Raw genomic sequence first — 20,749 nt, 5'->3', positions numbered from 1 at the left:
GTGACAGGAGGATTGGCTGCATTAAAACATATACCATTTTTAGCAGAGTTCTTGATACTTGAGTAATAAGCCCTCAGGAAATGTTATTTGTTGGCCAGTACTTTTTACTTAGTTAAAAGCCCTGAATGGCTCCCATTTGTGCTAAGTATATTTTAACATGACAGAAAGGTATTTTATCATGACTCCTACCCGCGCTTCCACCTTCATCTTCTGCTGTTTCACTGAATATACTCAAGCCATGTCTACACTTCTGATGTCAGTCTGTTTCACACCCTTACACCTCTTCCTCCTCTGACCTGTCCATCTGAGTTGTGAACCCTTAGTCCTCCCCACCCACCCCAATATTCAGTTCAAGTATTTCCTCTTCTGTAAAACCTTTGACTACTCTTAAACCCTTGGAGAGCTAATTTCTCCCTTCTTTGCATGCCTATAAGATGGTGAACTCCCTAAGGGGGAGACTATATTTTATCCTTCTTAGTATTCTCAGTAATGTGTGCAGTGCTGGCACATGGTATAAATCTGCAGTATATATGAACTGGAAAAATACAACCACGAAGAGTGAGTGCTGGAACTTGAGCCTTCACCTGACTGAATTTCTTGCTCTTCTGAATATACTGCCCAGGGGAAAGAAACTGTGGCTGCTCTATCCTTAGGGACCCAGCATATACAGTATCCAATCTGAAGACCCGTTGTAGCTTGGGGCATTATGGTTGTGACTAAATGCATTTAGAAAAGTTTTTATACTCCAAGGCAATACAGTAACGTTAAGGATACTCATTCCTCTGATACGTAGTAGTGGAAACTAAGGTGAATTCCCCAGTTAAGTAGTGTGTTTGGCCAGTCAGGTAAAACAGTTTTGTTTTCCTACTTTAGAAATTTGATGGTAAATGGTTGGAGACACATCTATTTATAGGTAACTTAAGTTCCAGATTTGTTATCTCCTTTCCCCAGGCTTAATAAATGAAAGAATGTTGGACTTAACTATTGGTACTGTCTACATTAATGAATAGGGGAGTCTGGCGAAAACACGTGAACAGGAAATTCAAGGGCACCTAGTGTTGTTTTTATCAGTCCAGGAATTCTAGACTTGCAAATTGTATCCTGTTCTTTTTCTGACTAAAGAAAGGGCTTCAGTAAAAGACAAAGGACCGTGTTAAATCCATTAGAGGAATAAATTTGCAATATAATAAGTGCCAGTCATCTAGGTCATTCTTTGTAATAATTTGTTCACTTCTGTTGTTGGTTTTGTTCAATTTGAAATTTTTAAAGCCAATTTGTATCTAGTTAGAAGGAAATTATTTTTTCTTGTTTATTTTTTATTTTTTATTTATTTATTTATTTTTTTTTTTAAAGATTTTATTTATTTATTTGACAGAGAGAAATCACAAGTAGATGGAGAGGCAGGCAGAGAGAGAGAGAGGAGGAAGCAGGCTCCCTGCCAAGCAGAGAGCCCGATGCGGGACTCGATCCCAGGACCCTGAGATCATGACCTGAGCCGAAGGCAGCGGCTTAACCCACTGAGCCACCCAGGCGCCCCTTTTTTCTTGTTTTTAAAGCTAATTTCTAAATGGCATTATTTAATCAAGACTAAGGGTAGGATTTTGGCTTTTTCTGCAATTGTCTCTCAAGGAGGATTTTTTTTTCTGAAGTTAACCCAACACTAAATGATTCTGTAGTTTTTAATCCAAAGAAAACTATTATGTATGAGACATGTAATTTCAACTCTATTAAATTTGAATTCTGTTACCATCATTTACTGAATGCCTACTGTGTGCTCAGCACTTCATCTGGTGTTGTAATACTTTCATTACAAAGACGAATACAAAGATGAATAGGTTTTGCTCTGATTTGTTTTTTAAACACAGTACACGGACTTGCAGTTGTGTATGTATAAGTAGAGTAGAAGGACTTAATCATGATTAGATGATACAGTGTCTGGAAATTGTTTTTTATTACTCAACATCCACCTTTGGATTTTGGAGTTAAACTCTTTACATCATCTTATGGTGGGAGAAACCTGACCCTGTGTTTATTCCTCTTTTATAAAGACCTCAGGTTCTTACATTTTTATCTAAAACAACGTCATATTGCTGTGTACTGTTGATGCACACAATTACTGATGTTTAGAAGTGTTTTGAATTCCCTAGCAATTTTTTTTTGTTTCACAAAAATGTCCCCCAAAGTTTTGCTCAGTAATAGTTCTGCCCATATCTAGCCCCTCAATTTTGCTTCATTCTGGGAAAGCCCAGTCAGCAGGAGAGCTTAATGCTGGCCATCTACTTTAAAGTACCTTGGGCAAGATCATGATGCATCTCTTATTTATTTGTTTTTTTAGAATCTGCCTCAGTCTGATGCCATTAAACAACTGAATAACGGTTCTCTTTGTTTTGATGCCGTGCTCACCAAGCAATCTTCTGATCCTAATTAAGGTTTTACATCTAGTTTGCCTTCAAGGTTGGAATACATTTGCCAGACGATACAAGTCTCTGTTCCTTGTTGCTCAATTTCTTATTGTGTAAATCAGTAAATTGCTGTTATGCCATGCATATCAGTCCCTTGTGAACTCTTTTAGGCTAACGTAGCTTCCAGAATTTGATTGCTCTGGATCTCTGGAAGCTGAAGGGCAGAGCTTTCTTCACGAGGTCCCTGGACAGCCAGTAATCTGTCCTCCAAGGCCAGACCCTGAGTTCATCACACATCTTTCTTTCTGACTTGCGCAAGCATTACTTAGGTGTGATTTCTTTGTGCTTTTTATAGGAGGCACTACAGAAGATTTTGGTTGGTTGGGTTTTTTTCACCATTTGCTTTTTGAAAGGAACATGCACAGCCATAGTTGGGTCTTGGCCTTTTTTCCTCCTAGGAACTGGCAAACCAATTTGAAAATTCCTTATCAGATACAGATCTTTTGGACAAATGTGAAAACCCTCAGAAGTCCCTAGATATTTCTCTGTGTTGGAGCTTCTAAGTTTTCCTACCTCCAAATGTTGAAAAAAAAAAAAAGTTCTTTGTGTTTGATGAGCGTTAGCTATGAACTTACATGCATAAGGAAGCTCCTTGGAATTCTACTGCCAATTTTATATCTCTCCCCCTTTGAGCATTTAAGATGCATGTTAGCATATTAAAAATTCTGAGAAGTCTTGAAATATGACACGTGATTAATTTCATTTACTTTGGATTTCCTGAATTTATTTGAACTCCTCAACTTCTAGTCCATCTTCCTTGGCCTTCCCTCCATCCTCAAATCCCAATTAAGTGGGACTCAGAATGTCTCCTGTATACCCTGCCTGTTCTGCTTGTCCTTGTTTGACTTTTCTACATCTGATCCTGAAGGACAGACCATGAATCCAGTGACTCTGTGGTTTCTAAAGATGGTGTGGCAGCATTACTTTCGATAACATTCCAAGAAGAGTGAGAACTCAGTACTCAAAAATGATTTGGCCATGATAATTCTTGAGTTCCATTTGTTTTTATTTTTTATTTTTAAAAATAATGTGCATTATGTTAAACCATTTAGCACATTTAAAAAATTTAATTAGGTGCCTCAAATAATGTCTTACATTTGTATAAGTCACTGTGGCTTTGCTGCGTATCAGCTCAGATGGCCTTAGACGATGCCGGTGAACCAGCAAAGCAAATATTATAAAAGCCCTCTTGAGTTCGAAGTGTTCTAGTGATTGGAAGAAGACCTTACTATCCTTAGCAGCAGTACCTGGATTAGATCTCAAAATTTCTGACTCCTAAGTTCACTAATTTCGTATAGTTGCATATTAGCCAACCTTATTTTTTGCCAATTCTTTCAATTCTCCCTCCAGCCCCCATTTGTCAGGTTGACCCATTCATTCATTGAAGCCTACTGTGTGTCAGACACAATGCTATTGTGGTAAATACTCAAAAACGAATGGGGAAAAGTCTTTTTTTTTTTTAAAGATTTTATTTATTTATTTGACAGGCAGAGATTACAAGTAGGCTGAGAGGCAGGCAGAGAGAGAGAAGGAGGAAGCAGGCTCCCTGCTGAGACCCTGGGATCCTGACCTGAGCGGAAGGCAGAGGCTTTAACCCACTGTGCCACCCAGGTGCCCCTGAATGGGGAAGATTCTTGCCCAGACATTCCCCTAGTTCAGTGGAAGAGATGGATGACCTACTGGTACAGGTGCTAGGCAACACACATGGAAGAATACCAAATATTATGCCTCTTCTGGTGGGGAATGTTAGAGAGGTGATCGCAGGAAGACTTGAGCTAACCTGGGTCTTAAAGGTCAGAAGTGGTTGGGGATAGATCACACAAGGGTTTGGAGGCAAGAAAGAGTTGGTATGTTGGGAGAAGAGGGGTGGGGGTGGGGCAGTAGAGAGGCTAGACAGACAAGTTGGAGACAGCTCCTGGAGTTGGATCCTGACTCTACGACACACTAGCCTTGGGATTTTTCTGAGCCTCAGTTCCTTACTTTGCAGGGCTGTTGTGAGGAGGAGACACGCTCATGCTTAGGAAGGGCCACTCTCTTAAATCCTCTGGAGAAAAAAGGAGAAATCGGTGAATAAGATATCATACAATTGCTGATAGGCACAACCATTCAGTGTCCCGGAGTTGCCTTTGTTTATCATGCCAAGCTAATTGGATTTACTATAGGCAATGAGAACAGGTGACATCAACTTCTTGTTCTAAAAACCTTTGGAGTAGTCAGCAGAGGAACAAGTTTGTGAGTCTAAAAGAATAGATTCATGTTTAGACATACTGATGTTGAGGCTTATGCAGTACATTGAGGTATAAAGCCAGTAAGAGAGAAGTAGAACCGGGAATTTGTCAGAGTTAAATTGTATGCTTTCAACCTATAGTTGACTTGCTTGACATTGAGGAGCAAGAAAGGACTTTTGTTCATTCCATTAACCCTGGAGTCTACTGCAGTTCAGGTCCATACTCAGGGGTCTGTATCTTCACACAGTTAGGGAGTAGATGTCAGGTTTAGGGGAATTATGCTTTCCAGCTAATAGTGCAATATTGGATGCTCACTGTTGGCAATCTGGATCTTCTCTAGGTCTGTTATGATCTCTATCTAGACAAGCAAAAACCTCTTTACTGTATGAAACCATTCTAGTCTTTCTTTGGTCCTGATGTAGACTGTAGACTGTAGGAGACAAGTCTCTTAGGGTCACTGCCCAGCAGCAGTGGCCACCACAGTTTAGTCTGCCTCACCACCCTCACAAAGCAGCCATTTTGCTACAGTCCTTGTCTTTTTGTCCAAATTATCTTCTTCAAACCAGTACTTCATTTGGCTGGCCCATGGTTTTTTGAAGTTGGCACTTGAGCTTTAGGTAGACACACATTGCCCAGTTAAGATCCTAAAACATCCTTGCTGTTACCTGGCTTGATTCATTTGTGTTTTCTGCCTGACTCCTATGGGTATTTAACTGTCATTTGGAAATGAAATGGACCTCACAGCCTGGAGAAGTACACCAGACCTTGTTACAGCACATTCTGAAATGAAATAGGATTCAGACTGAAATAGGGCAACAGAGCCTCCATCCAAAGGAGCTTCTTTTTAGAAGTAGTTTACCTGCAGGGGTGCCTGGGTGGCTCAGTGGGTTAAAGCCTCTGCCTTCGGCTCAGGTCATGGTCCCAGGGTCCTGGGATTGAGCCCCGCATTGGGCTCTCTGCTTGGCAGGGAGCCTGCTTCCCTTCCTCTCTCTCTGTCTGCTTCTCTGCCTACTTGTGATCTCTGTCTGTCAAATAAATAAATAAAATCTTTAAAAAAAAAATCTTAAAAAAAAAAAAGTAGTTTACCTGCAAAGCCTATATATGTGAGAATTGCTTCAGATTGACGTTTGTGTGCAGATTTGATAAACGGCTTCATGTTTCCTAGAATTTATATGGTGGAAGCTACTTCTTACTATTTAACTGGACTACATTAATTCTACAGAGACTTACGTTTAGTGCAGGCATATGTAGTAACAAAATCTTGTAGATTTTACTTAGTGATCAATAAAACAACAACAAAATAGATCGAACCTCTTGTTTTGAGTGCTCGTTGAGTACAACTTTTTGTATAAAATGTGTCCATGTTGTGTGTGGACTGGTGCTTCTTGACTCTTATTCACCCCTGGTGGTACCAACCCGAAAATAATTTCTGCTGCTTCCTCTTTCTTTACTGGTATTGTGTTATTTATAATGTGAAAGACTTGGATAGCATAACTGTTAGGGTAGAATTTTGCTTAGCAGAAATTAAACCATCTCCAGAGTTTATTATGAGGGTTAGAAAGTGTTTTTCTACTGAACAATTTGTGTTTATATGTTGTTTCAGTTTCAGTTACTATGGCAATGACGGCAGGGACTACAAGCACCTTTCCTATGAGCAACCACACCCGGGAGAGGGTGACCGTGGCCAAGCTCACATTGGAGAATTTTTACAGCAACCTAATTCTACAGCATGAAGAGAGAGAAACCAGGTATAGTAAAGGCTGGTCAGAATTTTCTATTTGGTTTAATAAGCCGTTAAGTTGTAAGTAGGGTGTAAATGTTTATTAATATTATAATTAATATAACAACAATAATATAATTAACACTAATAATATAAATATTGTGGATCCATGTATGCTGTTTTTAGGTTTCCTGTACTGACAGTCTCTAGTTATTTTTGCAGCATTTTTCTTGTCCTGTGCCCCCATATACTTAAATCACGTCAACTACTAGCTTCAGTAAAACATTTCTAACCATGAAATTATGATTTATGTTCATACTTCATGAATAATTAATGTTATTAATTATCCAAAACATGTATAGTATAAGCGGAGGTGGAGGAATAAAAACGAACGACGTGTTATTTTGCCTTCAGAAAACTCTGAAGAGGGAGATAAGGCCCATAAATATTACATGAAAGAGTGGAAAGCGTCACTAAGAGAAGGGCAAAGAAGGGAGAGGTTGCTTTGGACTAAAGTAACTGGGAAGGTGTCATAAGTGGTGGTGGCATTTATCAGGGCTCTCAAGGAAGAGGATTAATTACACATGCATTAATGGGAGAAGAGGGGGATGAAAGAGCAGGAAGAAGGATAATACCGACCGAGGAAATGGCCTTTGGTGCTGAGTCAAGCAAGAACCAGTCTAGCTCGAGCTGGATTTCAGCTTTCCTTGTGAGCCTAAGATGCTTCGCTAATGTAGCTGTTCTCATGGGAGTAAAGAGGCCTGAAGATTTTGAACAGAATCTGTGATCACGGTGTTTCTCCAGAAAAGTGCTTTAGTTGTCATGTATAGACTGGGTTGTGTGTGGAGAGATAAGAAACAGGAAAGGCTAGTGATGTGTAGTGCAGGCACTTAGAAAGGGCTTGAATTAAGGATCGTGACAACAATAGAATAGAAATGAGGAGCAAGAAAGATTGACAAAAGTGGTGCCTGCCTAGGTCTGAAATGTTGGACAGGTTTAACTACCGATCAGCCAAGCTGAGCAGAGAATTGAACTAGAAAATAAAACTTAAGTCATTATTCAGAAGTTAACCTAGAGACACACAGGCAGAAAGAGAGGAAGGAGAGTTGAGAGATACGGAGAATAGCAAAGAGAGCTAACATCTTTAACCTAAGTTCCTGAAGGAAGAGAGGAAAAAGGAAGCAGGTTAAACTAAATTCACCATCAGCAAAACTTCCAGAAGATTCAATTTAGGCTGAAAGAAAGTGATCACAAACAGATCTAAATATAAGTGTGGGGATAAATCTCAACACAAATAGTGTAAAAACAGTAGCAATAATGATAATGTCTTATACATTTTTAAAAATAGAATTAAGATATTTTCCCGCAGTGGACTATCAGTCAGGAGGGCAGTAAGTATCATTAAAGTGTTCCTAGAGATCTTTGTGTCACCGCAGTAGAGGCACAACATACAGAGAGGTAAAGATTGATTCATTTCAGACTAATAGAGTTTATAACTTCCAAACTAGTGGAAGGGAAACAATGGAATGAGGAAAAAATCCTGCTTCAAAATAAGGCAAGGGAAAAAGAAAAAGTAAAACGCCAAAAGTTGACACAAATAGAAACTACACAATCAGTTAGAAATGAATCCAAACATATGAGTAATTATACTAATTGTAAATACAATGAAAGTCTCTGGAATTCATCCAGTCACCAAGGGAGAGTGAACAAAGTAGAAGAGAATCAGGGAGAGAAAGACCGCTGTTTCAGGAGACAGACACTGAAGTTACGCATCGGAATTTTGAAGGCTCATTGTCTTTTCTTGATGAAATCTTTCAGTAATTCAGTTTTGCCCTCTTTTCAAACAAAGGGAAGTAAGACTGAAAGTATTTGCTGTTATTTCAAGAAGGGAGGGGGGAAGCAGTCTCAGCTTGGTGCCATGGAAGTCATATTAAACAGCTCCTATTTTCTAAAAGCTTATACTTTAGGACTACATGTGATGAATTTTTAAGGCTTGACTCATTGAGTAAATACATAGCCCAAATAAAGTACCAATCAGAACAAAGTATCAGGACATTTAGGAGGAAGACTATTTTCTTTTCAGGTACCAGAGAAGCCACAGGTCTTCTTGTTTAGATATGGTAGAAACAGACGAAGGTTACTGCCTCTCTCTCCAGAGTAAGGGATGATTCCCTGAGGTCTTAGTCTTGGCAAGCAGTGAGGAAAGGGGGCAGTGGAGATTGGGGAGAATCAAGTTGCCTGTATGCAAATGGGCCCTCCCAGATTAGAGGTCCTCCTCCACTGTGCATTCTGTCTGCCGAGGAGAAAACCAGAATCGTTCAGCAAGTGGCTCTGTGGGGCCCAGAGGAAGACGACGGCGGGCACAGAGCTTACTCCATGCTGACGGTTAGGCTTCAGACAATAGTGTGTAAATGAAAGATAAAAATCAGTGTGATAACGCACCAAGGTGTCTATTACAAATGTTGGGGAAGTAGCCAGAGAACATGCCATTCGGTATCATTGCCTTTGGGATACTGATTAATGAACAGCCATTAGATATTTTTATGAATTTTCTGTAAGAATAAGGGGTTAGGAAAGAGCTTACCGTTAGACATATTGTAAATGACAAATGCTAAAAAAATGTATATGATGATTTCAGTCCTCAACCCTTGAATTCCCATGGAGGTAAATCCTGGAAAGTTAGTCTTACTCTAACATACTACAGAACTAATCAGAAAGAGCTCTCTCAGGTTTATCTTTAGGCAAAACCAATATGATAGAAGTAAAATGATGAATATTCAGTTGGAAATGAGTTGCAAAATTAGTGTCACAACCATCTCTGTAGTTCCGGGTTCCTTCATCCGCTGGCCCTTTCCCTTCTCCTCCCCATCTCCCCACAGTGCTTAGCTCGACCAACTTCGGTGATACCATCTAAAAACGAGGAATAGCTGGACTTGGCTGTACCTAGAAAAGCAAACGCACTGGTGGTTAGTGGGGGTTTTTTAATGTACAGTTTGCAAAGAATTAGAATAAAATACACTCAATTGCATTGAACATTTTTTCTTGACTGATTATGAAATCAAGCTTAGACTTTAAATGAAGACCTTCCACAAGCTCATTTTGCTAATAAGTATTAGAATCAGGGTTCAAAAAGGGATATCCACCTAACATATTTGTACTTTTAGTCACTATAGTTACTTTTATATACTTCTAATGTAAACACTGATAAATGTTAATGATTTTGGTGGTTTGCATATTAGAGAACAGATTTTCCTTACTAGAATATTAGTCACCTTTGTTAATCATTGATTTAAGCAGCATTAGAAGCAAATTTTTCTTTTGGCCAATATGAGAAAGTGAAATCTGGGTTGGATTTATATTTTGAGAAAGAAAAGTATTCTTAATGATTATTTTGATTCAACTTGAGATATCTTTTTTTAGCATAGCAAACTGAAGTGATAAACTCGAATAAATAAATGAACATTTCTTAAATGGGAATAGTTAGGAATGCATTTAAAATTTAAATTATTTTTTCTTTGAAAAGGCAGAAGAAATTAGAAGTGGCCATGGAAGAGGAAGGATTAGCAGATGAAGAGGTAATGTTAGCTGTAATTACTGCAACTGTAGTGAATGATACTGTGTACTTAAAAGTTACTAAGAGTGGATCTTAACTGTTCTCACTATAAAAAAAATTACTTCTATGAGGCGATGGGTATTTTAACTAGCCTTATTGTGATAATTATTCCATGATATGTATGTGCATCAGAACATCACATTGTAGACCTTAAACTTGCAGTGTTATATGTATGTCAATTATATCCCAAGCAAGTTATTGGGGAAGGGACTAATTACTGGATAATGACAACCCCAGTGACTTTTTTCATGTATTGATATTAGATGATTTTATAACTTAGGTAATGTGGATTTCATCATTTGAGTATGGGCTTCTTACTTTCTTGCTATGATGAAGATCTTTAAAAGGAGGCAGCTTTTTATCGTTTCAATTCTGAGAACATAGATTAGTCAACAGGGTCTACAGTAACCTAAGTGCACTGAACAGGAAAAGTGGGCTCCAAGAAGAATCAGTGAATTGTCAAATCTTCTCACAGTTTTTCCTGAACATTTCTTAAGACCATTGAGTTCTCTAGTCCAGTGCCTCTCCCCATCTTTAAATTACTATGTGTTTCACTTGAAGAAAAACTGCCCCCAGCTGGGTTCTCTTCCTGCAGTCTGGGCCCCACTCCCACCCCCAGCTTTTCTGCACACCCCACCCAGAGTTCTCTATCTAAAAACAGGTTTGATCCCATCATTCTTTTGCTTATGACCCATTATTGGGTCCCGAGTACTCTGGGATGAGTGCAGGAGCCTTCACAGTTAGGTCTCCGCGTTTCATCCTAGCCTCATCTCTTGTCCCCCAGCCCCATGCCCCATGCCACTGCTGGGTTACTCTGACTTCCACGTTCTTGCCTGTGGACCTTTCACAGGCTGTTTCTGACATTTAGAACTTCTTTACCCTTATGCAATTCCCATTCTTCTTCAGTTAGCTCTGGGCCTCACTTCGAGCCTCCGTTCCACGGGGAAATCTTCCCTGGGTTCTGCACGAGCACCATTCCTGTCCCCGCAGCAGCGCTAAAATATCCCCTTCCACAGTAGACACTTCATGATGTCTCATTCAGCTTTACACCTCCAGACACGGCAGAGGGCTACAGATGGAATAAATATTTGGTGAATAAAGGAACAATGGCCTTTCCCTCCAGGAGTTTACCAGTTAGGAGTGATGATGATTGTGTGTGCATAAAAATATGTATACATGATAGAATGTGGCAAACTTTGAAAATACAGGGATTTTTTAATATAGGGACCAAAAAAGGTTTCATGAAAGAGGCAACAACTGATCTGAATCTTAGAAAAATAGGGAGACTTACATTAGAATTAAGAGATAAATAGAAAACAATTGCCAAACAATGAACTATAAAGAAGGCAGTAAAGGACACAGCAAGGTAAATTGACAGAACATATGGAAAGGTTGGCTGGTAGTAGTTTACTAAGAAATGTCCAGGCAATAGGGAGATACAACTGAGAGTGATCAGTTTAGCAGTTTTCAGTGATCAGAAAGGAATTTCTGTACTTTAAGAGTGATCTTCCAAATGATGACTTGAAATCAAACCATTATTTAATCTTTCCTGTACCTTTCCTAAGACTGTTCCTTTATTTTTCTGCTGGCACTGTTTAAATAAAATAAAACATTTTATGATTTGTACCAAATGTGGTTACTTTGTTAATCAGTTGACTCAGCATAGAAAACCTAAATTATTTGCATAAAATTACTATGATAAATGTCTTAAAACTCATTTAATTATATTCTTTAAACTTTAAGGAGAAAGGTAGTGATTTAGATCTGTATTGCAGTCAATAAAGAAAAAATAAAGCAAAGCACACACCTTTTCTCATTTATTCATTAGCATTAATAACTTCCTTATTATTAACAATATAATTGTATTAATGCATATTACACATCATTATATTTGCATATATGGAGAAACATTATATATATAAATGAATCTTAAGCATAAGATCTTAATTTGAATTCTCAAAAGAGAAATTATAAAAATAGATGCTCAGGGGTCAAGCAGATAACATGAATGAGGGAAGCTGGCTGGATTATTTTCATGATATCTTAGGTTATATATTCTTTTGATCCAACACACTTTGTTTGCACGTTCAACTCCCAAGAATGTTTTTTGATTTCCACAAAGAAATAGGCTCTATTTTTTTTTTCTTTTTCTAAAATATCAGATCCTCACAGTTTATCTTTTGATAAAGACATACCTCTTTTCACTTTACTGAAAAGAGACAAGAGCACCAGCCCTGTTCTACATGTCACCTGATGACTGGCATCAGTTAGAGAACTGATGTCCATCAAAAGAGGACTGACTGCCTTTTTGGCCCCGTGTGGCCAAGTTCCCGTTTTTCAAGAGAGGCTGGAAATCTGGACTTTTATGTGACATTATTTGCTTTTTTAAAATACTGGCGAATAATTCAAGTGTTTTAAGAGCAACTTGTAGGTAAAATCAAATACATCTGTAGGTTGAATACAATTAGTAGCTTTCAGTTTGCAATCTCTGTTCTGCAGCAGGAAGGAGAAAATACATTTAGAGCTATTTTCTTTAATTCTTCTAATCAACTTGGAAAAAATGTGATATGATTTATACCTAAAAACAGTTAGTGGCCCATAATAACTATAAAACTTCTAAATTTTTTTTAAAATTTTAATTCCACAAGTGCTTATTATTAGGCCCCATGCTAGGTCTTAGATCATGGCGAATTCTACAAAATAGACATCCTCTCTTAACCTTGATATCAAATATGTTGTAACTATCATTATATGGGGTGAGTTTTTCTCTTTAAAGATTTTATTTTTTTTATTTGAGAGAGAGAGAGAAAAAAAAAACGAGTTGGCGGAGGGGCAGAGGGAGAAGAAGAAGCAGGCTCCCCTCTGATAAGGGAGCCCAGTCTGGGACCCTGAGACCATGAAGTGAGCTGAAGGCAGACACTTAACTGACTTAGCCACCCAGATGCCCTGCGGTGGATTTTTTAAAAATAAAATTGTTTTATTAAAATCTAGTTTTAAATTGAAAGCTAGTATTTATCCTTAATTCATTCATAATAGAAAATTTTTGTAAAATAATTTGTGAAAGTTACTTGTGAAAATTAAACCATGTACTGTGGTCATGTAGAGGATATATATGGAGATGAAATTGCCAGCAGAACTCTTTCCTATCTCAGAACTTCTGTGTACACTGTCTTGTACAAAAACTCAGCATCCCACAGATTGAGAATCTGAGGATTACCCATTTAAAAAGGAATGGAGAAAGGAAGAAAACAATGCATGTCTGGTTTCATCTCACTTAAGAAAATCCCATCAGACATGGAATATTATACACTCTAATGGGAAAACAAAATAAACAAATTTAAACTGCAAAAGGGAGCCATGAAATGCTAAGCCTGCCCACAGATTTTCCTCGTTGGCAAAAGAGAATATGATTACCACAAAAATGTTAATTTGTTTTTCAAGGCTACTTAATCTATACAAGTCATGAGCAGATACATCAACATGCTTTTTTTATCAATATATCTTTTGAGTTTATTCTTTAATTCCTAGTATAGTCTTTAATTCCTAGTATAGTATAATTCCTAGCATACAGTGTTAGATTAGTTGCAGGTGTACAATATAGTGATTTAACAATTCTATATACTCAGTGCTCATCATGTCATCAATGTATTTTTTAAGATTTACTTATTTATTTGAGAAAGAGAGAGAGAGTGCATGTGCAGGAGGGACAGAGGGAAAAGAGAGAGAGAGTCTCCAAGCTGAGCCCAGAGCCCTACACAGGGTTCCATCTCACGACCTGAATGGAAACCGAGAGTCCTATGCTTAACCGACTGTGCCACCCAGGTGCTTCATCAATATATATTTTTAATGCTAGCTTGTTTCACCTCCCTCTGAACTGCAACACTGATTTTAAGACTAATATCATGGCGGGGGTGGTGGGGCACCTGGGTGGCTTAGTCGATTAAGCGCTGGACTCTTGGTCTTGGCTCAGGTCATGATCTCAGGGTTTTGGGGCCTTGGGCTCCACTCAGTGGGGAGTCTGCTTCTCTCTCCCTGCCTCTCCCACTGCTACACCCCCTCTTTCTCTAAAATAAAAATAGATAAATCTTTAAAAAATGTGTATTTTTAAAAAAATAATGTGACAATGTTATAGTGTGATCCCAGACTGCATAAACATTGTTTACTTGCTGCATTACACAAGCTATTAAATATTAGTGAGCATTATTTTCTTTAATGGCTTCTCTCCTGTTGATTTTGAGCATGATTATGGATGCAATGAGATCTTTTCCATTCAGATTAAACAAGTTTCTGAAATGACACCCAACTGTCATTGGTTGTCAACTGTCACCCAACTCCATTTTATATTCCACAAATCAGAAACCCAGAAAGAGTTTCAGAATTCTTACATTTATTCATTTATGTAATAACCACCCCCCAACCTCTTTGCTGCTTGAAAGACATGATACTATAGTGCCACCATGTGGCCTTTTTAATTAGTCTTAAAATAAGCTGCTCTTTGGGGCTCTTTTGTTTTACTATAGTAATTCAGTTATTTGTAAAACACAAAAAACAAAAAACAACAACAAAAAAACTATTAAGTGGGCTTTTAAAAATATTTTTACTTTATTTTTTCAGTGTTCCAAGATTCGTTGTTTATGTACCACACCCGGTGCTCCATGTAATATGTGCCCTCCTTAGTACCCACCACCAGGCTCACCCAACCCCCCACCCCTGTCCCCTCCAAAACCCTCAGTTTGTTTCTCAGAGTCCAGTGTCTCATGCTTCATCTCCCCTTCCGATTTCCCCTAATTCACTTCTCCTCTCCATCTCCCCATGTCCTCTATGTTATTCCTTATGCTCCACAAGTTAGTGGGCATTTTTGAACCAAAAAATAGTCTTCACTGTTTCCACCATTGATGTGCCTGTGTGCATAACTTCATTCAGCTGTTTAAAGATGTTTAAATTGAGGATATAATTTCTTGATCACATCTTCTTAGATTAATTTTGTTGGAAGTATCAGAATTCCATTGCACTGGTGATGCACATTTACCCATTTCCAGTTAATTGATAGTTTGCCATACCTTTTTGAAAATAGATATATACAGGAATAGTAAGACACCATTCAGTGGTTATACATTGTACAAAGCAGTGTTTCTGAGCTAAAATGGTCACTTCAACTTGACTTGCCCTCAGAATGGAACTCTTGAAAGCCTGGTGGGGTTCAGTTGACCGTGAACAGGTGCTTAACTTTTATTTTTGTTTAATTCCTAATATATGAGACCTCTACTGGGAACTAACAGAATGTCAACAGAGTTTTGTTTGGTCAGGGGGAAAATGACATGTAGAACAATAAAGTGAATGTCCCTTCCAAATGTAACCTTTGGGTATTTCATAATGTTTTTTATCAGCGTTAGTTATTTTTTGGAGATCTTTGGAAAGCATATTATGAAATTCCTGACTTGAATATCTTAATGAATTCTTCATGTAATTATTATTTTGTAATCTCATATTTTTAGGAAGTTGTGTACCAAATCTCAAAGTAATTTATTAAAATTTATCTGAGAAAAAATTCTATCATAAGTAAATCTCCATGGAAACACTGCTGTGGTGTTCTCTTGGTGTCCTAAGTTTCAGTAGTTGTGACAGAACAACCTGGAAATTAGAGAATTGAAGCAAACTAGATTGCCTGACGGTAAAATTCATGATCAGAATACGATTAGCATTTCCTAAAGTTCAACTTTTCTTTATGGATTTAATTAGCATATACATGACATATAAGATGAACTTCATTAAGATGAAATATTTAATGGAGTCCACCTCAAGAATAAAGATTTATCAATTGGTGAAAATTTAAAAAATGTTTTCTTTAGATTGTTTTATTCTTTCCAAGCTTAACAAATACTCAACTTTGGTAAATAAGTTCTAACACTAGTATATAATATTTAAGATACTTCATCCCCATTTTACGTATCTTTTCTTTTAATACTACAGGCTTCCTTTATAGCAATCTAAATTTAGAATCATCCTTTTAAATTGTCTTTTTTTGATAGAAAAAATTACGCCGATCACAACATGCCCGAAAGGAAACAGAGTTCTTACGGCTCAAGAGGACCAGACTTGGCCTGGATGACTTTGAGTCTCTGAAAGTTATAGGAAGAGGAGCATTTGGAGAGGTTACTTCTTTTTTAAAGGCACTGCTGTTGAAAATATATAGCTTTAGATAGCTTAACATATGCATTCCAATAGGCTAATATGTATTAAAATAGCTTAATGTATCAGAATAGTTTAATATTAAGAATTCCTAAAAATATAAGCAATGGTGATTGCAACCCTGATCTCTTTAAAAGAACTTTCCTTTTGTTCCTAAATCAATAGTAGGGATTGCATAACACTGATAGCATGGTCAATTTTTACATTCTAGGTGCGGCTGGTCCAGAAGAAAGATACAGGCCATATCTATGCAATGAAGATATTGAGAAAAGCTGATATGCTCGAAAAAGAGCAGGTATGAGTTCTTTTAACACACAACCAAAAGGAATACCACTGACTAGGTGTTAATATTGGAATTTCTAAAAAGAAGTCTACACATCTTACTGTATAGAGTCTATTAATTTTTTGATAGCCTGTTTTGTTGTTTCTCAATTCTTATAGCTAAAATTTCTTCCAAATTTATAATCTGAAACTGTATTAGCTTGTTCAGACTGCCATAACAAAATACCACAGACTGGATGGCTTAAACAACAGAAATTTATTTTCTCACGGTTCTGGGGACTGAAAGCCCAAGACGAGGGTTCTGGCAGGGTTTGAGTCCTGTGAAGCGGTCTTCCTGGCTTGCGGATGGCTGCCTTCCCACCAGGTATATAGCCTGTCCTTGGTGTGTGTACAGAGAGAGAACGGAGCGCTCGGGTGCCTCTTCCTACAAGGATGCTATCCTCCTCTCCCTCTCTGGCCTCACCTCACCTAATCACTTCCTTAGAGGCCCCACCTCCACATTCAGTCACCCTGGGGGTTCATCATCACGGGAATTTGTTACTCCATAACAAAGTACCTTCTTTTCTGACTTCAGTGAAAACAAGGGACAGTTCTCCGTTTTTTAAATCCCTATCACATATAAGCAAGACCAGTCTTCTGAGAAGTTGCTGATTTAACATATTTCCAAAATCTGTAAACCACCCCCTCCCCCAATGTCATACTCCTGGACTCTCTATGTTTCCTGTGCCTTAATGCAGCTTAAGGGTGGGCCATAAATCCGAGAACATCAATAGTATTATTTATGTGTTCCCCTCTGTTTCTAGTCTGGATAGAGGCTCTAGAGAACCCTAAATGGATTACATATGTGATGAAGTTCTAGAACCTAGGTGAGGTTCAGTGGGCTGAGGTCTGGAGCTGATGACCAAGAAAGAATTCTTGAGACATCTTTGGTGCAAAATGGTGGTTTATTAAAGCACGGGGACAGGACCCGTGGGCAGGAAGAGCTGCTGCCCTGGGTTGTGAGGGATGGCAGGTTATGTGCCCTGCGGTTGGGGGAAGGTGAGGGGAAGGAAGGGTTCAATGGAGTTTTCATATGCTAAAGCGGGCCTACAAGGTGCCAGGATGTCCCAGGCCTACCTGAGGCCTTGCCCCTTGCGGCTTGATCAATGTTGTCTTTAGACCAGCCATTAACATTAAGATAGTTGGGAGACTTTCAGTCGTCTTTGTTAGTGAGATTTAGGACATTTGTTAGCCAAGGGAGACTCCTGTCTAGCAGGAATGTGAGCTCTGCAAATTAACTATTTGCTTATTGTTCATGGCAGTCAGGGCTGCCTGAGGGATGCTGCACATAGGACTGAGGGGGAGCCGATGGAGAGGGGGGTACAAGGCGCCAGCTTTTGCTTTGTCTTCAGCCAGCCTCATGCTCCCTCATCATATGTTAGGGCAGGTCTCAACAACTGGGTATAGAGGGAGGATGGCCCCTCTCTCTACCTAATGTTCTACTTCAGTCTTTCAGTCCCTGTCTAACGCTTACTTCAGAGTTCAACTTTTGACTGAACAAGTTACAGAAGAGGTTTAGGCAAAAAGACCAAACTGCAGGTCCTCATCAAACTCCTCGGATTCTCCTTTCTTTGATTCTAATTCCTTCTCCTCAGCCAGGGCAGCCTCCGTGGAGGGAGCCGGATTTCCTGCTGAGGTACATCTGCAGCCCTTTGTTTGCAGATGAGGCTCTGGATATTGATGTTGACATTGGCCAGGGGCCTTTGCAGACAAGCCTGGCCAGAAAGGTTCAGCTTCTACACCCTCTGCTCTGATGAGGGCATTGATCTTATCCTCTGTGACTGGAGGATGAGGGCTGAGTAGGTAGATGGTGGTAGCAAGCCAGAGACAAGAGGCCCAGTGCTGTACCCACATGGTGCTAGTCACCAGAGGAGGTGAGGGTCTCACCCAGCTCGGTCCTGGCTTCCTCAGAAGGAAGTCAGCACCTTAGCAGCAGCTAAGGAAAGTCCTGCCTAAAGCTTCCATAGTTAGTATGGCAGTAAATATTTATTTTTATTCAAATATGACCCACCTTGAATTTCCACTGCATTCTTTTACTTTATTTCTATTCTCTGTGTTCAACAAGTATTTACTGGGGGACAACGATGTGCCAGATGGGCCTGTGGTGTTGTAGATTAACACACAGGCGGAATTAACAGGACAAACCTGATTCTTACTTTTTTTTCTAGTACTGGGGACATAGACAGCTATCTCAAATAGTCATGATTGAGAAAGACTACAAAGAAAGTTTGTACAAAAGGATAAATTGATACAGATGATCTGGCTTTAGGAGGAAGAATTAGATGAGGGAGTGTTTCTTTGAAGAGAGAATATTTGATGAAAGGATAATGAGAAAAAATGACATAAAAGATCATGTAGAACAAATCTCCGGACAGCAAATGCAGAGGTCCTTGTGGCTAGAATTCAGTGCACAAAGAATGGTAGGAGAAGTAGAAAAGGAGCAGATCCCAGAGACCTCTGAAGGCCAAAATAGAGCATTTTGGTTTTATTCTAAATGCAATGGGAAGACGCTTTTGTTTGAACAGGGGAATAGTATGTCTGATTGAGGTTTTACAAAGATGAATCAATCCCTTTGCTGCTGATGGGGAAAACAAGAAGGGAAGGAGAGAAGGTGATTTAGAAATTGGTGAACCACTTTCAGCCAGGATGGGATTGTAGCTCACAGCAGAGAATCTGAAGAAGAGTCTGACAGATGAAGTATATGTTTTAGTGGAAGAGCCCTCAGGATGCCCTGTGGTGTCCTGTACATTGGGGGATGAGAGGATGGGTGAGGATAGTGAGGAAAAAATGGAAGAATCAGGATAACACCTAGAGTTTCATTTAAGAATGGGATACATGGGGCGCCTGGGTGGCTCAGTGGGTTAAAGCCTCTGCCTTTGGCTCAGGTCGTCATCCCAGGGTCCTGGGATCGAGCCCCGCGTCGGGCTCTCTGCTCCGCGGGGAGCCTGCTTCCTCCTCTCTCTCTGCCTGCCTCTCTGCCTACTTGTGATCTCTGTCTGTCAAATAAATAAATAAAATCTTTATTTAAAAAAAAAAAAGAATGGGATACATGATGGTGTTGTTTTCTGATTTAGAAAAGACTGAAGAAAGAACATTTGGAGATAGCGGGAATGAAGAGTTCTCCTTGTGGCATATTGAGTTTGAGCTGCCTGTTAGATCCAAGAGATATTGAGTTCACAGTTGGCTGGAATCTGGAGAGAAGTTTCTCTAGAAATATAATTTGGAAGCCATCAATATATTGACTATCTATTGGGGACAAGATGAAATTGCCTAGAAAACTAGATAGAGAAGGAAAGAGGGCCTATATACAAGTCCTAGGAAACAAAAGGCAGAAGAGAAGCCAGCAAAAGGGACCAAGAGGGAACCTCTAATCAGGTGGGGAAAACTGAGAGAACATGGTGTCATGGAAGCCAAGAGAAGAAAGTGTTCCACATAGCTGAATGCTGCTGAGAGAGTACAAGAGGAAGACAAGCCAGTGGATGTCACAATATGGAGATTTTTAATAACTTGGCAAGGGCATTTCCAGTGCAGAAGCCTAACTGAAATGGTGAGATAGAAAAATGGGAAGCAAAGAGTGGGGAATGTGAGTGCAAATCAATCTTTCATGTGAGGCAGTACAAAGAACAGGTTTATAAAGGGAGACTTCGGGTAAAAAGGATTTTCTTTTCTTTTTATTTTTAAAGACCGGAAATGTTTTGATTCTGATGAGAAGAATGCATTAGGAAAAGAAATTAAAGGTCCAGGAGAGGGGAGGATAACTATAGGAATACACTGGAAGACAGAAGAGTTGGGGTGCCTAGATGAATCAGTGGGTTAAGCTTCTGCCCTCAGCTCAGGGTCCTGGGATCGAGCCCCTTTTCAGGCTCCTTACTCAGCAGGGAGCCTGCTTCTCCCTCTCCCTCCTGCCTGCTGCTCCCCCTGCTTTTGCTCGCGCTCTCTCTCTCTCTCTCTGTCAAATAAATAAATACAATTAAAAAAAAAAAAGAAGAGTTGATCTTTGATAGATAGGAGTGGACGTGTACCTATCCATTAAAACAGGAAGAAGATGCAGAGAAAATGGGAACAAATGCAGGTGATTGACTAGCAGCCTCAGGTACCATGTTTCTGCCTGAGTGCAAATAAGTGACGTCATCATCTCAGAGTAGAGGAGGACGGATAGCTTGCTAGGGGCATAAAGAAGGAGAATTTGTGAAATAGTCACAACTATTGACTTAAA

General features: G+C 39.2%; 1 protein-coding gene across 2 annotated transcripts in view; it reads left to right on the top strand.

The window, feature by feature from the left end:
• The window catches only part of STK38L (serine/threonine kinase 38 like), an 86,787-nt gene that overhangs the window by 50,697 nt on the left and 15,341 nt on the right, over window positions 1–20,749 (top strand). For both annotated transcript variants that reach the window (XM_082738523.1, XM_082738522.1), the window contains 4 exons: window positions 6,294–6,438; window positions 9,934–9,985; window positions 16,053–16,175; window positions 16,424–16,507. In XM_082738523.1, the coding sequence (XP_082594649.1) occupies window positions 6,305–6,438; window positions 9,934–9,985; window positions 16,053–16,175; window positions 16,424–16,507 (393 nt within the window). In that variant the 5' untranslated portion in view covers window positions 6,294–6,304. The remainder of the gene's footprint in view (window positions 1–6,293; window positions 6,439–9,933; window positions 9,986–16,052; window positions 16,176–16,423; window positions 16,508–20,749) is intronic.

This window comes from Mustela nivalis (assembly GCF_964662115.1).
Source record: "Mustela nivalis genome assembly, chromosome: 7".
Lineage (NCBI taxonomy): Eukaryota > Metazoa > Chordata > Mammalia > Carnivora > Mustelidae > Mustela > Mustela nivalis.
This window is presented reverse-complemented; position numbering and strand designations above follow the sequence as displayed.